This window comes from Pteronotus mesoamericanus, unplaced genomic scaffold, assembly GCF_021234165.1.
Source record: "Pteronotus mesoamericanus isolate MK-2021 breed Mesoamerican mustached bat unplaced genomic scaffold, CSHL_Meso_final contig_116, whole genome shotgun sequence".
Taxonomy (NCBI): domain Eukaryota; kingdom Metazoa; phylum Chordata; class Mammalia; order Chiroptera; family Mormoopidae; genus Pteronotus; species Pteronotus mesoamericanus.
Window position 1 is genome coordinate 34,061,758 of NW_026555027.1, and position 19,789 is coordinate 34,081,546.

Genomic DNA, 19,789 nt, shown 5'->3' on the forward strand with positions numbered 1-19,789 from the left:
AATATAAGGAAAAAGACATTAACATTAAACAGAAAAATTATTCTGATAGCTTCAGAATGAAGTCTGTGTTTTCAAGACATTATCTTGGAACAGACAGTTAAACATGTCCTCTCAGTCAAAAACACATATGCGCCACTTTCCCAAATGCAAGAGATGAATTTTGCAATTGCTTAAATTTACATAAACCAACCTCTAAAATTTGAATTATGATCCAAGAATAAATAGGGGTCAGTATTTTATCAACTAATAAATTACTACTCAAAGTATATTTTACAACTGCATACATTTCTATCTTTGCACTTTCTTTGGTAATTGCATTACTAATAAAATAACTAAGGTAAGGCCAGGTCAGTGAAAACAATGCAGAATTCCAGAAGGAAGTGTATTCCTCTTTAGGAATAAGCTCATATCAAAAATTTTTATTAAAAATTCCAGCATAATTATAATAGAATTTAACTTTAAAAGGGGAGCGATCTTATGTTTGCTTTAAGTCACTTAAATTAAATGGAATGAAAAGTGATCCGAGTGCTTATTTTTCTTTGTTTTGTGGGAAATTGTGCTGGGAATGTGGATCTATTGTGCACAGAGGATATTGGCTTTATGTTGGAACCACCAGACAGGTTGCGTTCAGAAACAATTAGCTCAGTCAGCAAGGCTTTGAAACTGATTAAGCCAGGAAGTGGTCACCCCCCCACCCCACCCAGGGACAGGGTAGAATGAAGGGAATGAAGGCAGCAACCCAAAAGAGGATTGACTTCTCTCTCTCTCTCTTAAGGAAATTGGTATGAAGATTTACTGTGTCAAATATACATCAAGGATTATTTCATTGCATTTTATTATCATAGGTCAAGCAAATTAGAATCCTGTTTCCAAGTGGATCAACAGTCCACATATGTCATGGCTACTGTCTCTAAGAAACTTCTGTTTGTTGAGGGCTGGCATACTCTCATGTTTTGGTAACAGAACATCTTTGAGACCAAGGACCCAACTGACAGAGGAAAATGCAGGGCCTATACCAGGCTGCTGGCCGGATTCTCATTACCGTGGGAGCTCTCAGTGTGTTCTCTGGAGTTATTGCTTTCTTCCCAGTCTTTTCTTACAAGCTTTGCTTCACAGGATGGAGTGTCTGGATTGCATGTCCCATTTGGAATGGAGCTTTGGTAGGAAAACATTTTACTACATATATTGAGAGAATACAGAAAGGAGGGAGGGAAAGAGGAAACACAATAACATGTCCTTTTTAAGTTTTCCAACAATATGAAAAAGTAAAAATTCTATAGAAAATTAGAATTTACCTTAGAACATGATTTTTTATTAGTTGCATTTTAAATATAGAATTTTTTCTTAAAATTATTTTATCATGTGTACGCTATATTATGTCTACTATAACAAAAATACTGTTCAAGAAATTCTTCAGGGGAAGGGGTGGAAGGGGGTGAAACGATAATGGAAAAAGTACAATAAAAATTTTTAAAAAGAAATGATAGCAAAAAAAGGAAATTCTTAAAAAGTTATTTTATTTTAATCTTCTCACCCTGATAGTCTGAGAAATTGAAATTTCTTTTGAAATTGAAATTTAAAAGGGGGTGGGGGAGGGAGAAGAGGGTAAAAGGAGGATAAATGGTGATGGAAGGAGACTTGGGGTGGTAAACATGCAATACAATACACAGATGGTGTATTACAGAATTGTGCACCCGAAACTCATATCATTTTATTAACCAATGTCATCCCAGTAAACTCAACTTTAAAAATCAACCATGAAAAATAATTTTAAAATGAAAAACAAAGCAAAATAACTTTCAGACTAATGCTTTCATTAGAAATGCTGATGTGTGTCTACATGGCCCAGATTTGCAAGCCCAAAATCTTAGCTCTCCTTCTCTTTCCTCTGCACACAACTGTTGGACCTCAAGCTAATTCAAGAATTTGGGTGATGAACTTCAAACTTCCCACCTCCTTAGGAAGGTGTGTGTGCCGAGTACAAGGTAGCACCAAGTAGACGTTCCCTATATGCTCACTGACTGATCGCACAGATGAAGGAACAAACTGGTACATCACCTCAGTGGGTCAAAGAAGCAAGCACGCCTAGCCCTGGCTTCAGGGTTAGGGGGTTGCAGAGGCCCACAGGTGTGACAAATCCTTCACTCATTATTTCCCGAGTTACCTGACATTCGCCACTAAAGACTAGATATTTCGATTTTGGAGGCTTTTGATCTTAAGAAGTTTTCTATTAAAATGTAATCACTCTTGGAAGGGGCAACATTTTAAGTCTTAAGAAAAATCAGACTTTAACTGGGATGTTACCTAAAAGTGAGACCCTGGGAAATACAATTTTAATCTACCTATTAAATAAATATGTATTGATAGCCTACTACACGCTCGCAATACAACGGAACATAAAGCAGGGTCTCGATGTTAACAGAGCTCGATCCAGTGGGGTTTAATGGTGGTGTGTGGATGGGGGCAAGTCGGACGGTGGAAGTATGGAACTGAATGAGAAGGCCATTTGATGGCGTTTTTCTTTTTTCTTTTTAAATAGATCCTTTTACATCTACCATTCTAGTCTTTGTCCTTTGCTCTTTTGCCTAACACCTACCCAATGTTCACTCAAAGAAATATTTATTAAGCATCTACCAGAATGCAAAGATGGCCATTACATGTAGTCAGCAGCTTCCAGCACAGAGTAAGAAAAACATTTTACATTGGAAACGTATGTAGTTCCATTCATGTATTTTTCTCTAGGTAAATAGATAGATATTGATACATACAAATAACTAGATCTGTATGACAAAGGTTTCATAACATCACGCCTAACCTTCTCTGTGAAATGAATTCTGATATGCTTTTCTGATGTTTAACTTTTTAAAAATTCTGATTTCACACCTGACTCAAAGTTTAACAAAAATCACAGTTATAGCCCAACCCTGCGTCCCTTTTTTATAACTCTTTGCCTATCCCTGCAAAGACTGTCATAATACAGTCAACAGATATTAGTGATTTGGTAAGGTTCAATATTGGTAATTTGAATATATGCTTGTTATAGAACAAACATCTGTTTTCTAATCAGACCCAAAGAAATATATGATATGTCTCCAGCATGTAGCTAGTTGGTGGCTGTTTTATTCTGAGAGTGACAGCCTAAGGAAGCAGAGTTGGAGAGGTAGGATTTGAGGAGGTAGGGCCTACGTCCAATTCCCAACTTTGACATTCTTGGTATGTGGTCAGTAGCAAAATCCTCAGTTAGTCACTTCCCCATTACCTTTGCCTATAAAATGGGATATTCTACAGGTGAAGAGACCCCATGTGAAACTGTCTAACTCTAAGACACTCAGTGAGAATAAACATGGCTTGAGCAAAGGCTGTATAATAGAGTTTTGCCAATATTAAAGCCCTATACAAGTGCTAGTTGATACCATGCCTTTCACTGTGCTGCCTCTCTGTCCAAATCCTTCGTTCCTAATTCCTTGCCACCTGACTCAATCTCCCATCCCATTCCCAGATGACTTGCTGAGGTCTCCATCCTGTTACCTCCTGGGCTTCACCTCCTACTGCTCTCCCTTAGCTCATTTCTTTCTCATCACACCAGTTTCTTGTTTTCAAATATGCCAAGGTGTGTTTTTGCATAGGGGCCTTTGTATTGCCTATTCTCTGCCTGAAGCCTTTTCCCACACATGGCTTGTTCCTGAACCTCCTTTAATTCTTTGAACAAATGTCACTTTCCCACTGATGCCTTCCCTCATTACCCTATTGAAAATTGCAAACTTCCCCCACAATTGGCATTCCTTGCTCTATTTTTTCCCACAAAGCTCTTATCACCATCTATTATACTATATAATTTATTGTATACTATATTGTAAAAGGGCAGAGATTTTTTTTTCTATTTTACTTATTGCTGTATTTTCAGCACTTGGAACAGAGGGAGTCACATACTAGATGTTCAATAAATATTGTCCAATAAACATCGTTGATAAGTGAATAAATTCCATGTTCTCTGTGCCGGTGGTGCAGAATTCCTTATACAGCTGAACTCTGATTGGGCTGCAAAAACTAAAGGTCAAGCTGGTATTTATAGTAAAGCAGGAAAAAATCCTTATGAAAAGGAAAGCAATAAGAGTGTGCACTCTTTCAATAATGTTTAAATTTGAAATGCAGTTTCTTTTTCCTGGTGAGTGTCCTCTAGAACCACGGCTCTGCCTGATCAGGGTCAACTTCAAAAGGTTTCTAATTTCACAACCTTCCTCACCTTCTTCTCAACTTGTCTGCAAAGTGTATCTTCCTCTGGTGAAAAGATAATTTAAACACTTGAATCTTACTGACATTTCCCTTTGCAAATGACTCCACACCTCTTCAGAGATTTGTAAGAGATAGTTATTAACAAGTGTCAGAGTGCTTTGTATTTGTTCAGTGCCTTTCATTCAAGGCTTTCCAATTCTTCATAAATATTGGTCCTGAGACTCTTTTGGCTCTATTCTGCAAAACACATGAAAAGCAGTCTTCCTAAAATTTCTGAACTAGTTATCAAAAGGCATCAACTGTGGAGAAGAGGGAACCCTAGTACACTGGGTGGGAATGCAGATGGGTGCAGCCACTGTGAAAAACAGTATGGAGTCTCCCTGAAAAATCAAAAATGGAACTGCCTTTTGACCCAGTGATCCCACTACTGGGACTATATCCTAAGAATCCCAAAACACCAATTCAAAAGAATATATGCACCCATATGTTCATAGTGTAATTTACAATGGCCAAGATTTGGAAACACCCTAAGTGCCCATGAGTAGATGAATGGGTAAGAAAGCTGTGGCACATTTATACAATGGAATCCTATGCAGCAGTAGAAAAGAAGGAATTCTTTTTGCAACAGCATGGATGGAACTGAAGAATATTATGGTAAGTGAAATAAGCCAGTTGGTGAAAGAAAAATACCATATGATCTCACGTATAAATGGAATCTAATGAACAAAATAAACTAATCAGCAAAAGAGAATCAGAGGCATATACACATTGAACAAAAGAGAGCTGTAAGAGGGGGAGGGGAGGTAGGGATTAGTTGAAAGAAGATAGAGGGATTAGTCAAAGAACATATATGAAGGACCCGTGGACATGAACAACAGTGTAGGGATTGCCTGTGAGAGTTGGGGGCAGGGCAGGCTGGGTGGAAGGGAGCAAAGGGGGAAAATTGGGACAAATGTAATAGCATAAACAATAAAATATTTAAGAATAAACAAACAAACAAATAAATAAAGGCATCACCTACCAGAAAGTATGCAACAAAGAAATTACAGCACCTAAAGGACTAACCTCTGCTTTAATCCTAGAAAACCTGGCTTGTAAAACAAGCTATGATGGAGGAACCAAAGTACCATGAGTTTTACAAGATCTGAAGCCTGGAGGGTCCAGTGACTTGGCCAATGGTGAACAAAAGAACTTCATTTAAAGCCCTGCTTGGAGATGGGAAGTTGGGAGAAAGATAGAGCTAGACCTACCCTTGCAGGTCTAGGTTCCTCCTCTGTTACAGGAAGGACTCAATTTCACCCTCGTTCAAGTCTCTTTCAGCTTCAGCAGTCCTGTGACTTCTAACCCATCTCATCGTCAATTTTCCACTTAGATATCCTAAGCTTCTTTAAGTTCAGCTCGTCCAGAAAAAAAAAAAGTTAATTGTCTTACCACCAAAAGCAACAATTTCTCCTGACTTCCTTGTCTTTGAACTCAATTTTCAAACCATGGAGTGATGTTTGACTCAATTCTTTCCTTTAAACTAGTGCTTCTCACACTGCAATGTGCATATGGATCACCTGAGGATCTTGTTAAAACGGGAACTCTGATTCTGTCAGTGAGGAGAGAAGCCTGGGACTGCATGTCTGGCAAGTCCCCAAGGACTTGTCCTGCTGGCCCTGGGACTGCACTTTGTGTTGCACTGCCCGAAAGCATCCCACCCTCAGCCCTACACCCACCCCATCACACCCAGGGGTTACTGAAGCCCAATAGTTAAGTTCATTCTGCCTGTGGACTCCGGCCAAAATATGCACACAAGGGATGGGTTTGCATTAAAGAAAGGAAGTGGCTTATTAGAATTGACCAGTCTGGAGATGGGCAAGCTCGTGCCCTGAAACAGCCGACTCCCCAGTCGCACACAGGTTACAGATGATACAGGGCAAAATCACAAGACACTGCGGGTTAGGAATTCGGGGTCTGCTAGGAGCTGATTGGTCAGAGGTGAGAGAAGGGTAATAAATGATTTCTTCAGGTGTCTTGAGGACAACTCTGAAGTCAGCTGTGGAATCGAGAACCAGTTTTAAGGAGAGGAAGCCAAGGAGATCGTCCTGCCTTACTGGGTCAGTAGATGAAACGTAACTTAGATTAAGATGTTATCTTTTTCAGCCTGCCAGGGGCTGAAACCTTGCGACCATCAGCCAGAACCCAGCTACTGTTTTCTGCCTCCTCAGGGGTCAATGGCCATTAAGGTGAGAGACTATGGTCAGGTCAGAAAAGTGTAGCTTCGGTGTAGCAAAACTTTGGTTCCCTTCAAGGTCCTGTGTCCTTCCTGATAATTTTATCAGTGATTTTCCCCCTGGAAGTGGTGTCCTGTCATTGGGTTCATCTCACACCCAACACACCCACTCTTCTTGCCTAATTTTGCGGATATTCTTATATGTGCATTACTTTCCCATCTGGGCTGCAAATTCCATTGAGGGTTAGAACCATTATTATTTATTGTTTATGCTGTTACAGTTGTCCCAGCTTATCCCCTTCATCTCCTCCGCCCAGCCCACCCCTCACTTCCATAGTCAATCCCCACACTATTGTCCATGTCTATGTGTCTTTCATATATGTTCTTTGATTAATCCCTTCAGCCTCCTTCAAACAGTCCCCACCTCCCTCCTCTCCTCTTACCACTGTCAGCCTATTCCATGATTCTAACTAAGCCTCTGGTTCTATTTTTCTCATTGGTTTATTTTGTTCATTAGATTCCTCATATAAGTGAGATCATATGGTGTTTGTCTTTTACCAACTGGCTTATTTCACTTAGCATAATAGTCTCCAGTTCCATTCATGTTGTTGCAAAAGGTAGGAATCCTTTCTTTTTTCTGCTGTGTAGTATTCCACTGTGTTAGTGTACCACAGTTTTTTAATCCATTCATCTACTGATGGGCACTTAGGCTATTTCCAACTCTTGGCTATTGTGAATAGTGCTGCTATAAACATCGAGGCGCATCAGTTCTTTTGAATTGGTGTTTTGAACCGTTATTTGTATAATTATTACTTGGTGAGCTTTTTCATCTTATTTAGCTTCTCTGTGTTTCATTTAAAAAGTATAGCAATTTCTCTTGTGTTTAAATTAATCAGTAGGACAGCTATGATTGACTGGGTTAGGGAGTGGAGAGAAGAAAGTTTAATGATACAAAATTAGATAAAATTATGATTATTTCAAGTTATAGTTATGGAAAAGTTACAGTAATTATAATATTATAGTATAATAAATACCATAGCTTTTGTCAAAAAAAAAAAGTGGAAGATCTACATAATAGGGTCATAACGAGTGAGTATGTGGAGCATTTAGAATAGTGCCTGGCAGAGAGTAAGTGCTCAATAAATTTTAACTGTTGTAGTCATTATTCTACCTGCACAGTATCTATCACATCCCTAGCTTGTAGTAGAGCCATAGTAGATATTCATAAGTGAATAAATTAGCCCACATTAAAATGATTCCTCTAAAATGATTCTGTTGTGACTACTCCCTGTTTCCTTTACCTACTTCTGGGAACTGCACCCTTCACTTGAGCAATTTAAAGATTTAGCGGGAGCCCTGACTGGTGCGGCTCAATGGATTGGGCATCATCGTGCCAACTGAAACGATGCCTGTTCTCTTCTGGGTCGGGGTACATGCCTGGTTTGCAAGCCAGGTCCACAGTTGGGGGCATGTGAGAGGCAACCCTGACTCATGTTTGTCTCCCTCTCTTTCTCCCTTCCCTTCTAAAAAATAAGTAAATAAAATCTTTTTTTAAAAAATAAGAAAAGACTTAGTAACAGAGCTCACAATTATCATGCAATCACTGTTAGCAGCAACTGTTGCAAAACCCAAGTACTGTCCCTAGAACCGCCCGCAGAGCACGTCAACAGCCTGTCCAGAAGAACTGAGGGAGAACGCACCGGCGCCACGCACACCCTCTCTGTCCTCCCTCAACCTGACTGCCCTGTGGGGCACAGCTCAGTTCCGCTCAGAACCTCACCTTTCCTTTTCCCATTTGACCTCTTCCCTACCTCAAAGTTCTTCCTTTAAAAAAAAAAAAAAATTCATTGCCCCTCCCTATCTAAAAACACAATTTTTAAGAATAAATAAAAAGGGAAGTCTGTGACTGCGGGGGGAACCCCCTCACCTCCTGTGCTCAGTGAGGAGGCGCCCTCAAAGATGGGTGCGCTGGGCTCTTGAGCCACGTCCTGCAGGGTGGACTTAACAAGTCACTGGTATTCATACGCCAGCCTACTCCATGAAAGGTCTTTTTCAGAGTTTTGTGTAAACAAAGCAAAATTCAAGCTGGCAGCTGCAACAGCATTTTTCAACGTTTGAAAGGAAAGAAACAGTTTATGCCAAAGTAGTTAAGGCAACCTGGAATCTAAGGCTCTGATAATGTCAGCTATTGCCTTGGAGTTAAACCAGCAGAGGGGCGTCTCCTTTGCTTTTATCTCCTTCGCTTCAGTGTTTCTCGAAGAGGAGTGACGTGTCCGTTGAGCGTCTTGCCCCTGAAAGCTCAGGCTGGCCCCAGAGCTTAGCCAGCAGTGTAACAGTTGCTCTTAATAATTCTCTTGTTTTGTTATACTGTTATGCTGGCTCAACCTCCATAGGGTCCCTTGGAAACTTTTCTCTTGCAGGATCAAGCCAACGTCTTTTGACTACAGATGGTTCTGTTTTCATCCATGGGAGTTTTATGGTATGGCGATGCCAAGTATGGAATTTCAGGCTTAGCTACATGAGAAGTTTTGTGTGAGTGCATGTGTGTCTGCTTTTCCCCTCTCTCTCAAATTCTCTAAATCCAACATCCAAACTAAAATATGCCAGGGAAATGAAAAGCTAGGTCTCAAATAATAAATATGCCAGACCCAGAGCTACAAAAGCAGCATACCACAAAACCACATTGGTCAAAGCTCTGATTTTTTTCCCCCTTAAATTTGTTGATACTATATATACATTCATGTTTATTTCTCTGTCAAAAACCTAAATGGTACTATTTTTAGTTCTGCCCCCATTCTGTATCTTATTTCAGGCACATCACTTCCTGGTTTTCTCTCTCAATCTCAAAACATTTCTTGACTAGGAACGAATGATTTACAGGTTGGGAATAAGTGATTTCTAGGCTCAATGACCACAAAGATCTCCTTTGTCAGACCCAGTGCTGACTCAAAGATGAGCCTAGAATTTTTTTTTCTTTAATCTATTGCTCAATTCTGGTGGCACCATTTCCTTCTTCGTTTAACTATTTTTATTCTGCACTTTGGGCCTTTTCTCCTTCAAAGGAGACTATGACGAGCTCTCTTTTGAGAAGCTGACACCGCTGTAACCAGAACAATAAATGCCCCTTCATGCATTCATTCTAATGGCAATCTTTGTTACTTGAGAAACAAGGATCACGTATTTGTGTCCCCCCAGCAGGCTTTTCAAGAGAAAGCAAATAGTAAAAGATAGTGCTGCTGCTGAGAGGGTTTTCAAGGTTTTGTGACACATTTCCACTCTGGTTCTTCCCATGTGCAATTTTAGCAATTTGTAAGAAAGATGAACAATAGACAATTAATCAAAACAGAACATACGACAAGGGTTATAAAGCCAAGCTTCTATTCCAGTGACACCTCACTGGAGTGAAGGTTATAATTTTGATGGCAAAGGCAACACAGAAAATCAAAAAATGAGCTTGCATGAATCATGTCTTTGTGACACTGATGGCTTCTTTTCCTCATTGTCATTATGGATGAAGAGGAGATCGGAGCCATAAATCCATTTAGTCATTTGCTGTTCCTTCTTCTGGTTCACGATAAAGTTGTCAAATTGTGAGACAGATTGAACTCTTTCCAGAGGTACATGCTATCACGGAATGACATTTTCCCATCTTCCTTTTCCAGGCCATCACAGCTGGGGTGCTCCTACTGTTGGCTCACAAAGAGTGGACCCAGAGATACCTGGTAAACATGTAGACATTGTCAAGGTGAAAAACTTCCAAACCTGTAAAGAATTTTTGTAAGATTTTATTTGAACCAAAACTGATGACAATTTCCAAGAAGCAAGATCTCAACTTCTTCTGAGAGTGACAGTTTGGCAGTTTATTTTAGGCATTTAAAATTAAGGAGGGAACATGAGGAAGATTACATGGAGGTGGATTACAAGATAATTACGATTATGTGCTCTCTTGAGGATGGCTTTGTCTTAGATGGGGGTCTGAAAAGAGATGTTTCAAAAGTGTGTTAACCTTAGATACACAAGGACAATGGACAGACAGGATTTGCTTAAGGCAAAGATAAACCTTTTACTAAAGAAGTTATGTGCCTAGGGCTTGTTGACCCACCGTGATTTGCCCTGTTAGGTATTTATGGTCAGCAGATCACACTGGGAAGTTACTTTCCGTCACTGGACTTGCCAGTTTTACGACAGAACTGCTTTTACTTCCATAACATAGACGAGGATGGTAGAGTGCGTTTGGAGATCAAATCTCTACTGTTAATAATTCAGGATGGAACAGGGAAAATGTGATTTCCAATTATAATTGAATTCTGATGCCTTACTATGATGGATTTTAGTAATAAACTATGTTTTTAATTAAAATTTTTATTATCTGATTCCCAATCCAAACATTTTCTATAAATTCCTGTGGTTTGTAAGTGTTGTCATTTGGGGAGGACAGGCCCAATGTTAGAGCTTCTGAATTTTATCTTGAAGAAAGGGATCTATAGGCTCCTCTGCTTTCAACAATGCATTTTCAAGCTTCAGCTCCTCTATTTAAGATCTTCTTCCAATTTCCCTGCATTCTTCCCTCTTAAAAAAAAAAGTCATAATATCTTGAATGTTAATAGTATAGAATCAAGTAATCCCACCATATAGAAAGACTACCTTGATCTCATTAGAAATCTTTCTCCCACTGCTACAACAGTGCCTCTCGAACTTCAGTGTAGGAGTGAAGCTCCTGGAGATCTGATTAACATGCAGTTCTGAGTCAGCAGATCTAGGAGGGACCTGAGATTCTGCATTTCTAACATTGTCCCAGGGGATGCCAGTGGACCATGGACCACACCCTGCTTGGCAAGGTCCCAGGATAGAGCAAGGATTCTGCTTACTCATTTGTTTTTCCCACCCCAGATTGGTCATTAACGCATGACAGGAGATAGATAAATATTTATTAAGTGGGTTTGATTTCATTTTTTGTCCCACTTGTCTGATGTAGATTGGAGAGGAGGACACTGAGCCCTAAGGAAAAGTCGCAATCCATTTCTCCTCTATTTCCCAGTAGGAGAGATTAAGACCTGGCATCTCTTTCTTCATATTGCTGAGAAGCTTTCAGAAAATCTAGCTCCCAAAGTAACAATTTGTCTCTGCTTTCTTTTCAGTGGGAAGCTAGTTTCACTTTTGTGATCCTGAGCCTTATGGGATGTCCACTTCATTTTGCAGTAGCTTTGGAATCAGCTCTTCTTGGCCCGTATTGCTTCTACTCTTTTTCAGGGGTTGCAGGGACCAACTATCTTGGTTATGCAATTGCCTTTCCTTTTCCGTATGCAAAATTCCCATCAGTGTGTGTGGATCCTCCACACTATGAAGAGTACCACCTGACACTTCAAGCCTTTGACCTGTGCCTGAGCTTTGCGATGTTCTGTGCTTCCCTAACAGTGCTCCTCAAGCTCTCTGCAAGACTTATCTGGAATGGACACATAAATGTAAGTTTCAAGAAAGGGAGTGCTGGTTCCTAAAAGCTAAAATGGAAATTCTGGTATATTTATATTTAATCTGTCTCTCTTATTCACCACTGTATCCTGTATAACCATGCTAGTCAGTGCCTGGCACATAATAGATGCTCAATAATTGTTTTTGTAGGAATGGCTGGATTTATGTTAATGTAACTGAAAGTATGGCTGTAGGCAGCACCAGATAATTTTTATCTCAACCCACAATTTAAAAAATTACGAATTGAGATAAATACTAAGAACTTGGTCAACTGAAAGCAGCACCCTTAATATTTCTAGTATTAATCACATGCAGACATCTTAATTTAGCTTCTATCCCATTCAGAAATGTAGACATGTTTCTTGGCTGAAAAAGGCATAGTATAAAAATTTTTCCACTCTTTCTACTCCTACTCTAGCAGAGAGGGTGATATGGGCTAACATCAAATTTAGTTTTCAACATTTTCCAGGAGGATTAATAATAATATTAATATGATAACAATAGAAATATGGCCCTGACTGCTGTGTCATGGTTGGTTGGGTGTCATCCTGCAAAGCAAATGTCGCCAGCCTGATTGCCAGTCAGGGTACATGCCTGGGTTTCGGGCTCAGGACCCAGCTGGGCTCATGCAAGATACAACCAATTGATGTTTCTCTCACACATCAATGTTTCTCTCCCTCTCTTTCTCCCTCTCTTCCCCTCTCTCTAAAAATAAATAATAAATACAATCTTTTAAAAAATAAAAATATCAACTATATATTTACTAGGTATCAGTGTACTTCCCATTTTACAGATAATAAATTGAGGCTAAAGAGTTTTTATAACTTTCCCACGGTCATGCTAGTGGGTTGAGATTCAGAACGGAGAGCGATTTCTCCTAATCAGGTTAGATTTATTCTGTGTCTTTTCGTCATCCAACTTTTTCTCCTACACTAGACCATTAATATCCATGGCGCTGGCCTCCAGGAGGGTTAGAGCAGGGTGACTGGGAGAAGAGCACAGTGATTTCTGACTCTAAATTCCTACAGGCATTGATAGTGAGTCACTGCTTTGTGAACTGAACAAACTTCCTTCTGGAAAGAGCTATTTCCCTGAGCAACCTCTCATATTGGCTTCCTGATTCAAGTCAGTCTAATATTAAGATCACGTGTATTTAAGTAATGTTAGCCAATTATTTTTTCCCATTTGATCCTATCAGTACAAACCACCTAAGCTGAAAGACAAGAATTGACACTCTCCATGCCTTTTGTGGTCGACCTTGTGCCCCTGAACGTCTGTATAAGTCTGCAAATGAAATCCTATACATTCTTAGAAACAGAGTTGATGATACAAAGAGGCTCACCAAGAGTTGAGATGAACAGATCAAAATTACTTCCCTCCTTGTATGCCTGGCCATCTAGGAGTTCAGTATTTGAGATTTCTCCCTTTTGGTAAACATCCCAAATTCCTAGAACTACACACTGAAGTGTTGGCAGCCATAGCCCCTCACTGTGAATAGTTAATCAGACACCTGACTGTCACTTTAAGCATGACACTGATAACATCTAGGTTAAATGTAGGATAGAAGGAAGGGAGGAAAAAAATTAAAAATTTGCCAAGGACTTGGTAAGCCAGCCCAGTGGAGACCTAACAGCAAGGCCACATAAGTGCCCGCGGAGAGAGGAAATTAATGAAAACAGAGCAAAGTTCTCCAACTTCAGAGTTTTGCCTTGACCTATCTTGCTCAGGATACAGTTTCCAGTGTGTGATTCTATGCTAGGTAGAGAACCCAACACAACTGCAACACATTTCTCCAAGTGGACCAATGACATCAGAATCACTGAGCATTCTTGCTACACCAGATTTCTGGATCCAATCAAAACCATTCATACTAGGTCAGAAACTCTGGGGTAGGAGGAAGGGAATACGCATTTTTAACACATGACCCAGGAGATTCTGATGAAAATTCTCTTCCTAGGCCTAAGATTACCTTAGTGTCACTTCTGAACAGAATCTCAATTTTCTCATCTGCATAGAATGTAGCACTATGGGTAAGAGTTCCAGAGAAATTTAATAAGCAGCATGTCTTTGCTGAGTGCTTTTCGATGGCTTGATGCCATGTAGTCCACAATGGTGGCAGATCATGTTTCATTAGGGAGGATGAGTAGCTGATATAACGGGATATGATGTTTGGTATTAATAAATACAACGCTGCCCTGAGCCCACAAGGAGCACATGCAGCCTGAGCAAACCTTTGTTACAATACAGAAATGTCTTCTGTATTAGGTGCAATTTCTACCAGTAAAATAAATATACTATTTATCATATTTCTAGAAAACACACAACTTTCTTAGAAGTAAAGGTGGATCATTTGTTGGGATACAAAAGTCTATGGAGTGATTCTATATTTAATGAACTTCCATATAATTACGTTGTTATATTCTTCACATGCTAAAAGGAATATGTAAAGTTTTAAAATTTTATTAAAAATGATAATATTGTAAAATATGCTGCAGATTCACACTTCTTTCATGTATAAACAAAACACTGAAAATACTTCTAAAAGCTACACTTTTGAGTGTCTGCTTGAAAATTAAAATTTTCTTATGTAAATATATTACATATCAGGGAATTCGAGAACTATGAAAATTTGTAAAAAAGAAAAAAGTGATGGTTTGAAGGAAGACTTGGGGAAAATTGTAGTTTTACTTTATTTTATTGCAGAACAAAATCAATTTTTTTTCAGATCCATATATAACAGTTAATGTTATGATAGAAAACATTTATTTCTAAGAATTTTTCTTCTTTAAATTTAAAAACACATCTTCAGAAATGAATCAAGCACTCCTTAGGAATTACCACATTCATTATCTTTCTCCTCCCTGTGTCTTTCAGTTTAGTAAAATTTAAGTCATCTTGTGTCCCAGTCAGCTTGAGCATCTGTAACAAAATACCATACATGGTATGGCTTAACCAACACACATTTTTTTTCCTCACAGTTCTGAAGGCTGCAAGTCCAAGATCATGGCTGGGTTTTGGCGAGGCCTCCCTTCCTGGCATATGGATGGCTGCCTTCTCCCACGTGCTTGCATGCCTTTCCTGTGCCTGCTCCTGGAGAGAGGACGATCTCCCTTCCAATAAGGGCACTAATCCCACTCTGGGGGCTCCATCCTCATGACCTCATCTAAACTTTATTACCTCTCATAGGGTGCACCTCCAAGTCTTAGCACAGTGGTGATTAGGGCTTCAACATATGGATTCAGGAGGGGAGGACACAAATATTAGATAACATCTTGTTGAAAGTCACACAGTGATAGTGTGGGAGTGTGCAGTCCACTGGTACCCAACCCAAACCACAGTGAAAAATACTTGCAAGAGTCACAAAGGGTTTGACAATTTTGATAGAAACGCATAAAAGCATTCTGTGAGTGCTACAGACTAAATGTCTGTGCCAATTCCCCAAATTCATGTTGGAGCCCTAACTCCCACTGTGATGTATGAGGAGGTGGGGACTTTGGGAGGTAATTAGGTTTAGAGGAGGACAGGAGGGTAGAGGACACATGATGAGACTAGTGCCCCTATAAAAAGATAAAGAGACCCGGGATATCTCTCTGTTCACCATGTAAGAATACAGCAAGAAGGCGGTCATCTTCAAACTAGAAGGGGAGCCCTCACCAGACACTGAATCAGCTGGCACCTTGATCTTGGACTTCCAGCCTCCAGAGCTGTGAGAAATAAACATGTGCTGTTTAAGCCACTTAGTTTACTGTCTGTTATAGCAGCCCAGGCTTACTAAGACAGTGAGCCCTTCCAAATGTCAAAGGCCTCATGGGAAGGGGTGGAGCTGGGAAAGGAGTAAGAGCTCCTTGTGTGTGTGGCTTCATGGACATGGGCTGAAGTGACCCTGTCAGTTTAGGACACAGTGCAGGAAGCAAATGAGCACAACATAGAATTTAAGTCGAGAAACTAAAACCCAAAACAACCATAGCCAGAATTGTCTACATTCCTGGTTCAGTAAGTAATAAATTGATGGGAAAGACAAGAATTGGGATGCCAGACGCACTGCAGCTGTCCCCTGCAGCTACTCCGCCCCTCCTCCAAGGAATGGAATGGCTTTGTTTGTTTTCCTTTCATTATTCATTGTTATGTTTGGGGTTTTTTTTTCTTTAATGAAAGGGAGAAAGAAAATATTTTTGCCCTTATCATGTGAGATAGTGATTTTATTTTTTTCGATGAATTGAGAAATATTTGCTTCCCATGAGAGATGTAGGTAAACTTTTTAAATGCACTTCAAAAACATGGGGACAGAATATTTATCACTGGAGCACCCTTTCTTTCCAAAATGAAGACAAATTAGCAAGCAACAGTATTCTGGCTCCAGATCTTTCAGTGGACCTTATTCTGCATCATTAGCAATATAAATATGTTTTGAAATAAGTTTACCTGTGACTCTCATCCTGCAGATCTGAAGCCTTATCTTGGGCTACAGTAGATCTTTCTGGTGCTTCTGGGAACTAAATCCCCTGGGGCTAAACTCAAGTAATATTCAAGCAGGACCACAGAACAATAAGAATCCATTTTTCTCCCTCCCAAATTTCATTATATGGTCTTTTCAAATTGGTCAGTAGAAAAATCAGAATCTAGAAAAATAATCACAATTCAGGGTATTGCTATTCTTGAGATTTCATTATTTTCTCTGGAATAATAAAAGCAGTGCCATCAAACTGGTAACAGAAGAAAAACTGTAGGTGCTATTTATTAGACAGTTGCTATTTTTCAGGCTCCTTGCCTCCTTTATTTCCCACAAAATTTCAAAGCTCATTATATGCATTTCACAGATGAGGACGTTGAGGTGCCCATGTAGAGTGAGGGTTGTCTCCCAGGTGTCCCAGGGTCTGAAGCCCAGGCTTCCAGCAGCTTCTTGCACCTCTTAGGTGGTGTAACTTCATTGCTACCTGTTTCAAGTGACCTTGCATAGTCTTGCTTTCCTTGGATGATCTTTCTTATGTTTCTCTCAGACAAAAAAAATAACTCATTTTAGAAAAGAAAGCTATTTTTTTTTCAGGATATTTTTATTTTATTTAATCAGTGGAACCATGCCAAGGGTGACAGCAACTTACTAAGAGAAGGGATGAAAGTAAAGTAATGTATTAAAATAAGCTTGATATTTTTTTCAAAGACAGAGCAAAAGGTGGGAAGGGGTTGGTAATCTGAGTATAGCTTTTTGTCAATTTTTATTTTATAAATTGTTGTCAACATATTTTCCTTTACACATGAAGTCAATTTAGCCTTTTTTTTAAAATTTATTTTCTTTATTTTTTCAAATACATTTGTCTCTGCCTTCCCCCCACCTTCTTCCCCTGCCCCCTCCCTCCCTCCTTACCTCAATCCTTCCCCTTTGGTTTTGGCCATGAGACCTTGCTACACGTTCCCCTCAATTTAGCATTTTAATATAAAATATCCTACTGGGTTTTATTCCTTGCTCCTTAATCTTAATGTAAAATATTAGTAATTACTAATATATTTTAAATGAAAAGTTGTGTTATATTTAAAATAACTGAGAAATTTTTGTTTTCTAAAAAGTCAGAAATCTGAGTAGCAATCAGGGGCCTTCAATTCTCTATAATCATAAATTCGGTTTTCAACAACAAAAAAAAACTGGACTTATACTAGAGAATATTTCAGAATGATTATAGTGGTGTTAGTATGTGAGCACAAAACCATTTAGAAATGTAACGGTGTTGGCTGGAGACTTTAAATTGTATTAATAAAAGAGTAGAACACTTGATGGCTATTATTGGATGTCTGAGTTCACTCCCCATAGGAAAGAAGGGAGAGAAACACAGGAAGTAATTAGGGTGAAAAACAATGGGGGCTGTGTGGGGTAGGGAGCGACACAATGACACTTCCCCTCCCAGACTAACCCTGGGAGCCCGCAGGGCCTGTGGACAGGGCAGCAGCTCTCGCTGCTCACATCAGTAGAGGTGAACTTCCTCATCTCTGAGACCACAGGGCTTGGCCAGTCAGCCTCTTAATACCTTTCCAGCCCTGTCTCATCCTGTGATCTTAAAATACAACTTCATTCCATTGGAGGAGATTCACATCAGGAGGGAGAGATGTGAGCAGCAATGGCAGGCTCTTTACCTGTCCTATGCCACACCGATATGTTGCTAGGATGCACCACATGGCTTCACTTTAACCACTTTATAAAAACACCTTTATTTGCGCAATATTCCATTTTGTCTTCTCAAACCAAACAGAATTATCTCATTGGCTGTCTTAAAACCAAAACAAAACAAAAACAAAAACTTAGTGTTATATTATTGACTAAGTAAGAAACTTGTAACTCCAGTTTATTTGCAAAAAGATTGTTTTAAAATGTTTATATTCTCTTATACCACATCACTAACTTAGATGAAAAGGAAAGCTGTTATTTAAAGCCATGAATTACTAGGTGCTGGGTGGTAATCAGTACCTATTTGGTAAAAGGAATATCATCCGGTCACTACTACTGTATATGACTTTCCCCTTGTCATGTGTCAAGGAGTGTGAACCCAAAGCCCTAAATTCAACATTCATTACTTATACTTGCTCCTCTACATTTACTGAGCATACATTAAGGGCCAAATATTACCCTACAGGCTAAAAGGTAGAGAGAGAAAAATGAACAGTACACATTTAGATCCTCCATTGATTTATAGGGACTGAGGAAAAATGAGACTGGAGCCAGGAGGACCAAGAGCCCGGGTGAAGAACAAGATGTGAATTAAGAAGTGATGGTAAGTGTGGAGAAGAGCTGCTACCTGTGAGAGATATATAAGAGGTGGAATCAATGGGACTTAGTAACAGCATTTAGGACGAGGGCTATCTTTCGGACTCTCTCCTGGGTGTCCTCAGACACATCAAACTCAAGATGTTCATAAGGGAGCTGATCATCTCCTTGTCCCCAACACCTGCTCTTCTTCCTGTATCTCCAGCTCAGTTGTCAGCACTCAGGACACTCAGGAGTCATCCTTGACTCCTTACACCTGGGTCAGTCACCATATCTTGACAAATATCCTGCACCTCTTAAATATTTCTCCATTGTGTCTCCCTTTCTCTGTACTCATCATGATGGCCTTGGTTCAGCCCTCCAACTTCTCTCATTCAGCTTTCTTTGTTTCCATTCTTGCAGTCTTGTCTTTCTTAAGAAGTATGCTCCTCTGGGCTCTAAAATAAGCTCTCCACAGTTCAAATCTGCTCTTATTGCTCCCCTGCTTTACATCACTCTGTGGCTTCCCTTCACAGTCAGGTTATACCCTACCTTCATGTGACATCCACGTGTATTCAGCTCCTCTCCAAGAATGTGGGTTCCCTGAGGACTGAGACTGTCTAAGGGAAGCTGGAAAGTGGGGGCTGAGAGTAGAGAAATGAAGAGTAGCAGATTGCAATACTAGATGTAATTTTTATGTCTTCCTAGCCATAGCTGCTATTTTCCCATTCCTTCTAATCAAATTTAAATTCTTAGCTGCCATTCAAAGATTTCAGAAAGTACCTTTTATCCTTTCTGTTAATTTTCAAAAACTTCCAAACCAATCCAAACCAGACAAAACAAATAACAATTGACCAAAAGAGTTATTCAACAGAGAGAATCTACACTTCCTTAGACAGCCCCTGCCCACAAAAGTAACAGTTCTTCCTGTTTTATGCTTATGCCAGATATTTTATTACACATATATTTCTTTTTTATATCTTTCTGCCATCCCCTTTTACCAGTACCACCAATTTTGTTCTCTCTGGCGATTACTCTTGAATTCTTAAGTGGTACCACGATGCTGTTACTTGAGTCATCCTTCACTGGGTTTCTGAGACATAAAAAAGGCTAAATTAAATGTCAGAAGTGACGCTCTATTC

At 39.6% G+C, this 19,789-nt stretch overlaps 1 protein-coding gene across 1 annotated transcript; it reads left to right on the top strand.

The window, feature by feature from the left end:
- The first annotated feature begins 1,001 nt into the window (after positions 1-1,001).
- TMEM212 (transmembrane protein 212) lies at positions 1,002-18,647 on the top strand. The gene is given in 5 exon segments (XM_054577024.1): positions 1,002-1,160; positions 10,111-10,170; positions 11,587-11,910; positions 18,598-18,618; positions 18,621-18,647. Coding segments are annotated over 5 exon segments (591 nt in total).
- The last annotated feature ends 1,142 nt before the right edge of the window (positions 18,648-19,789 follow it).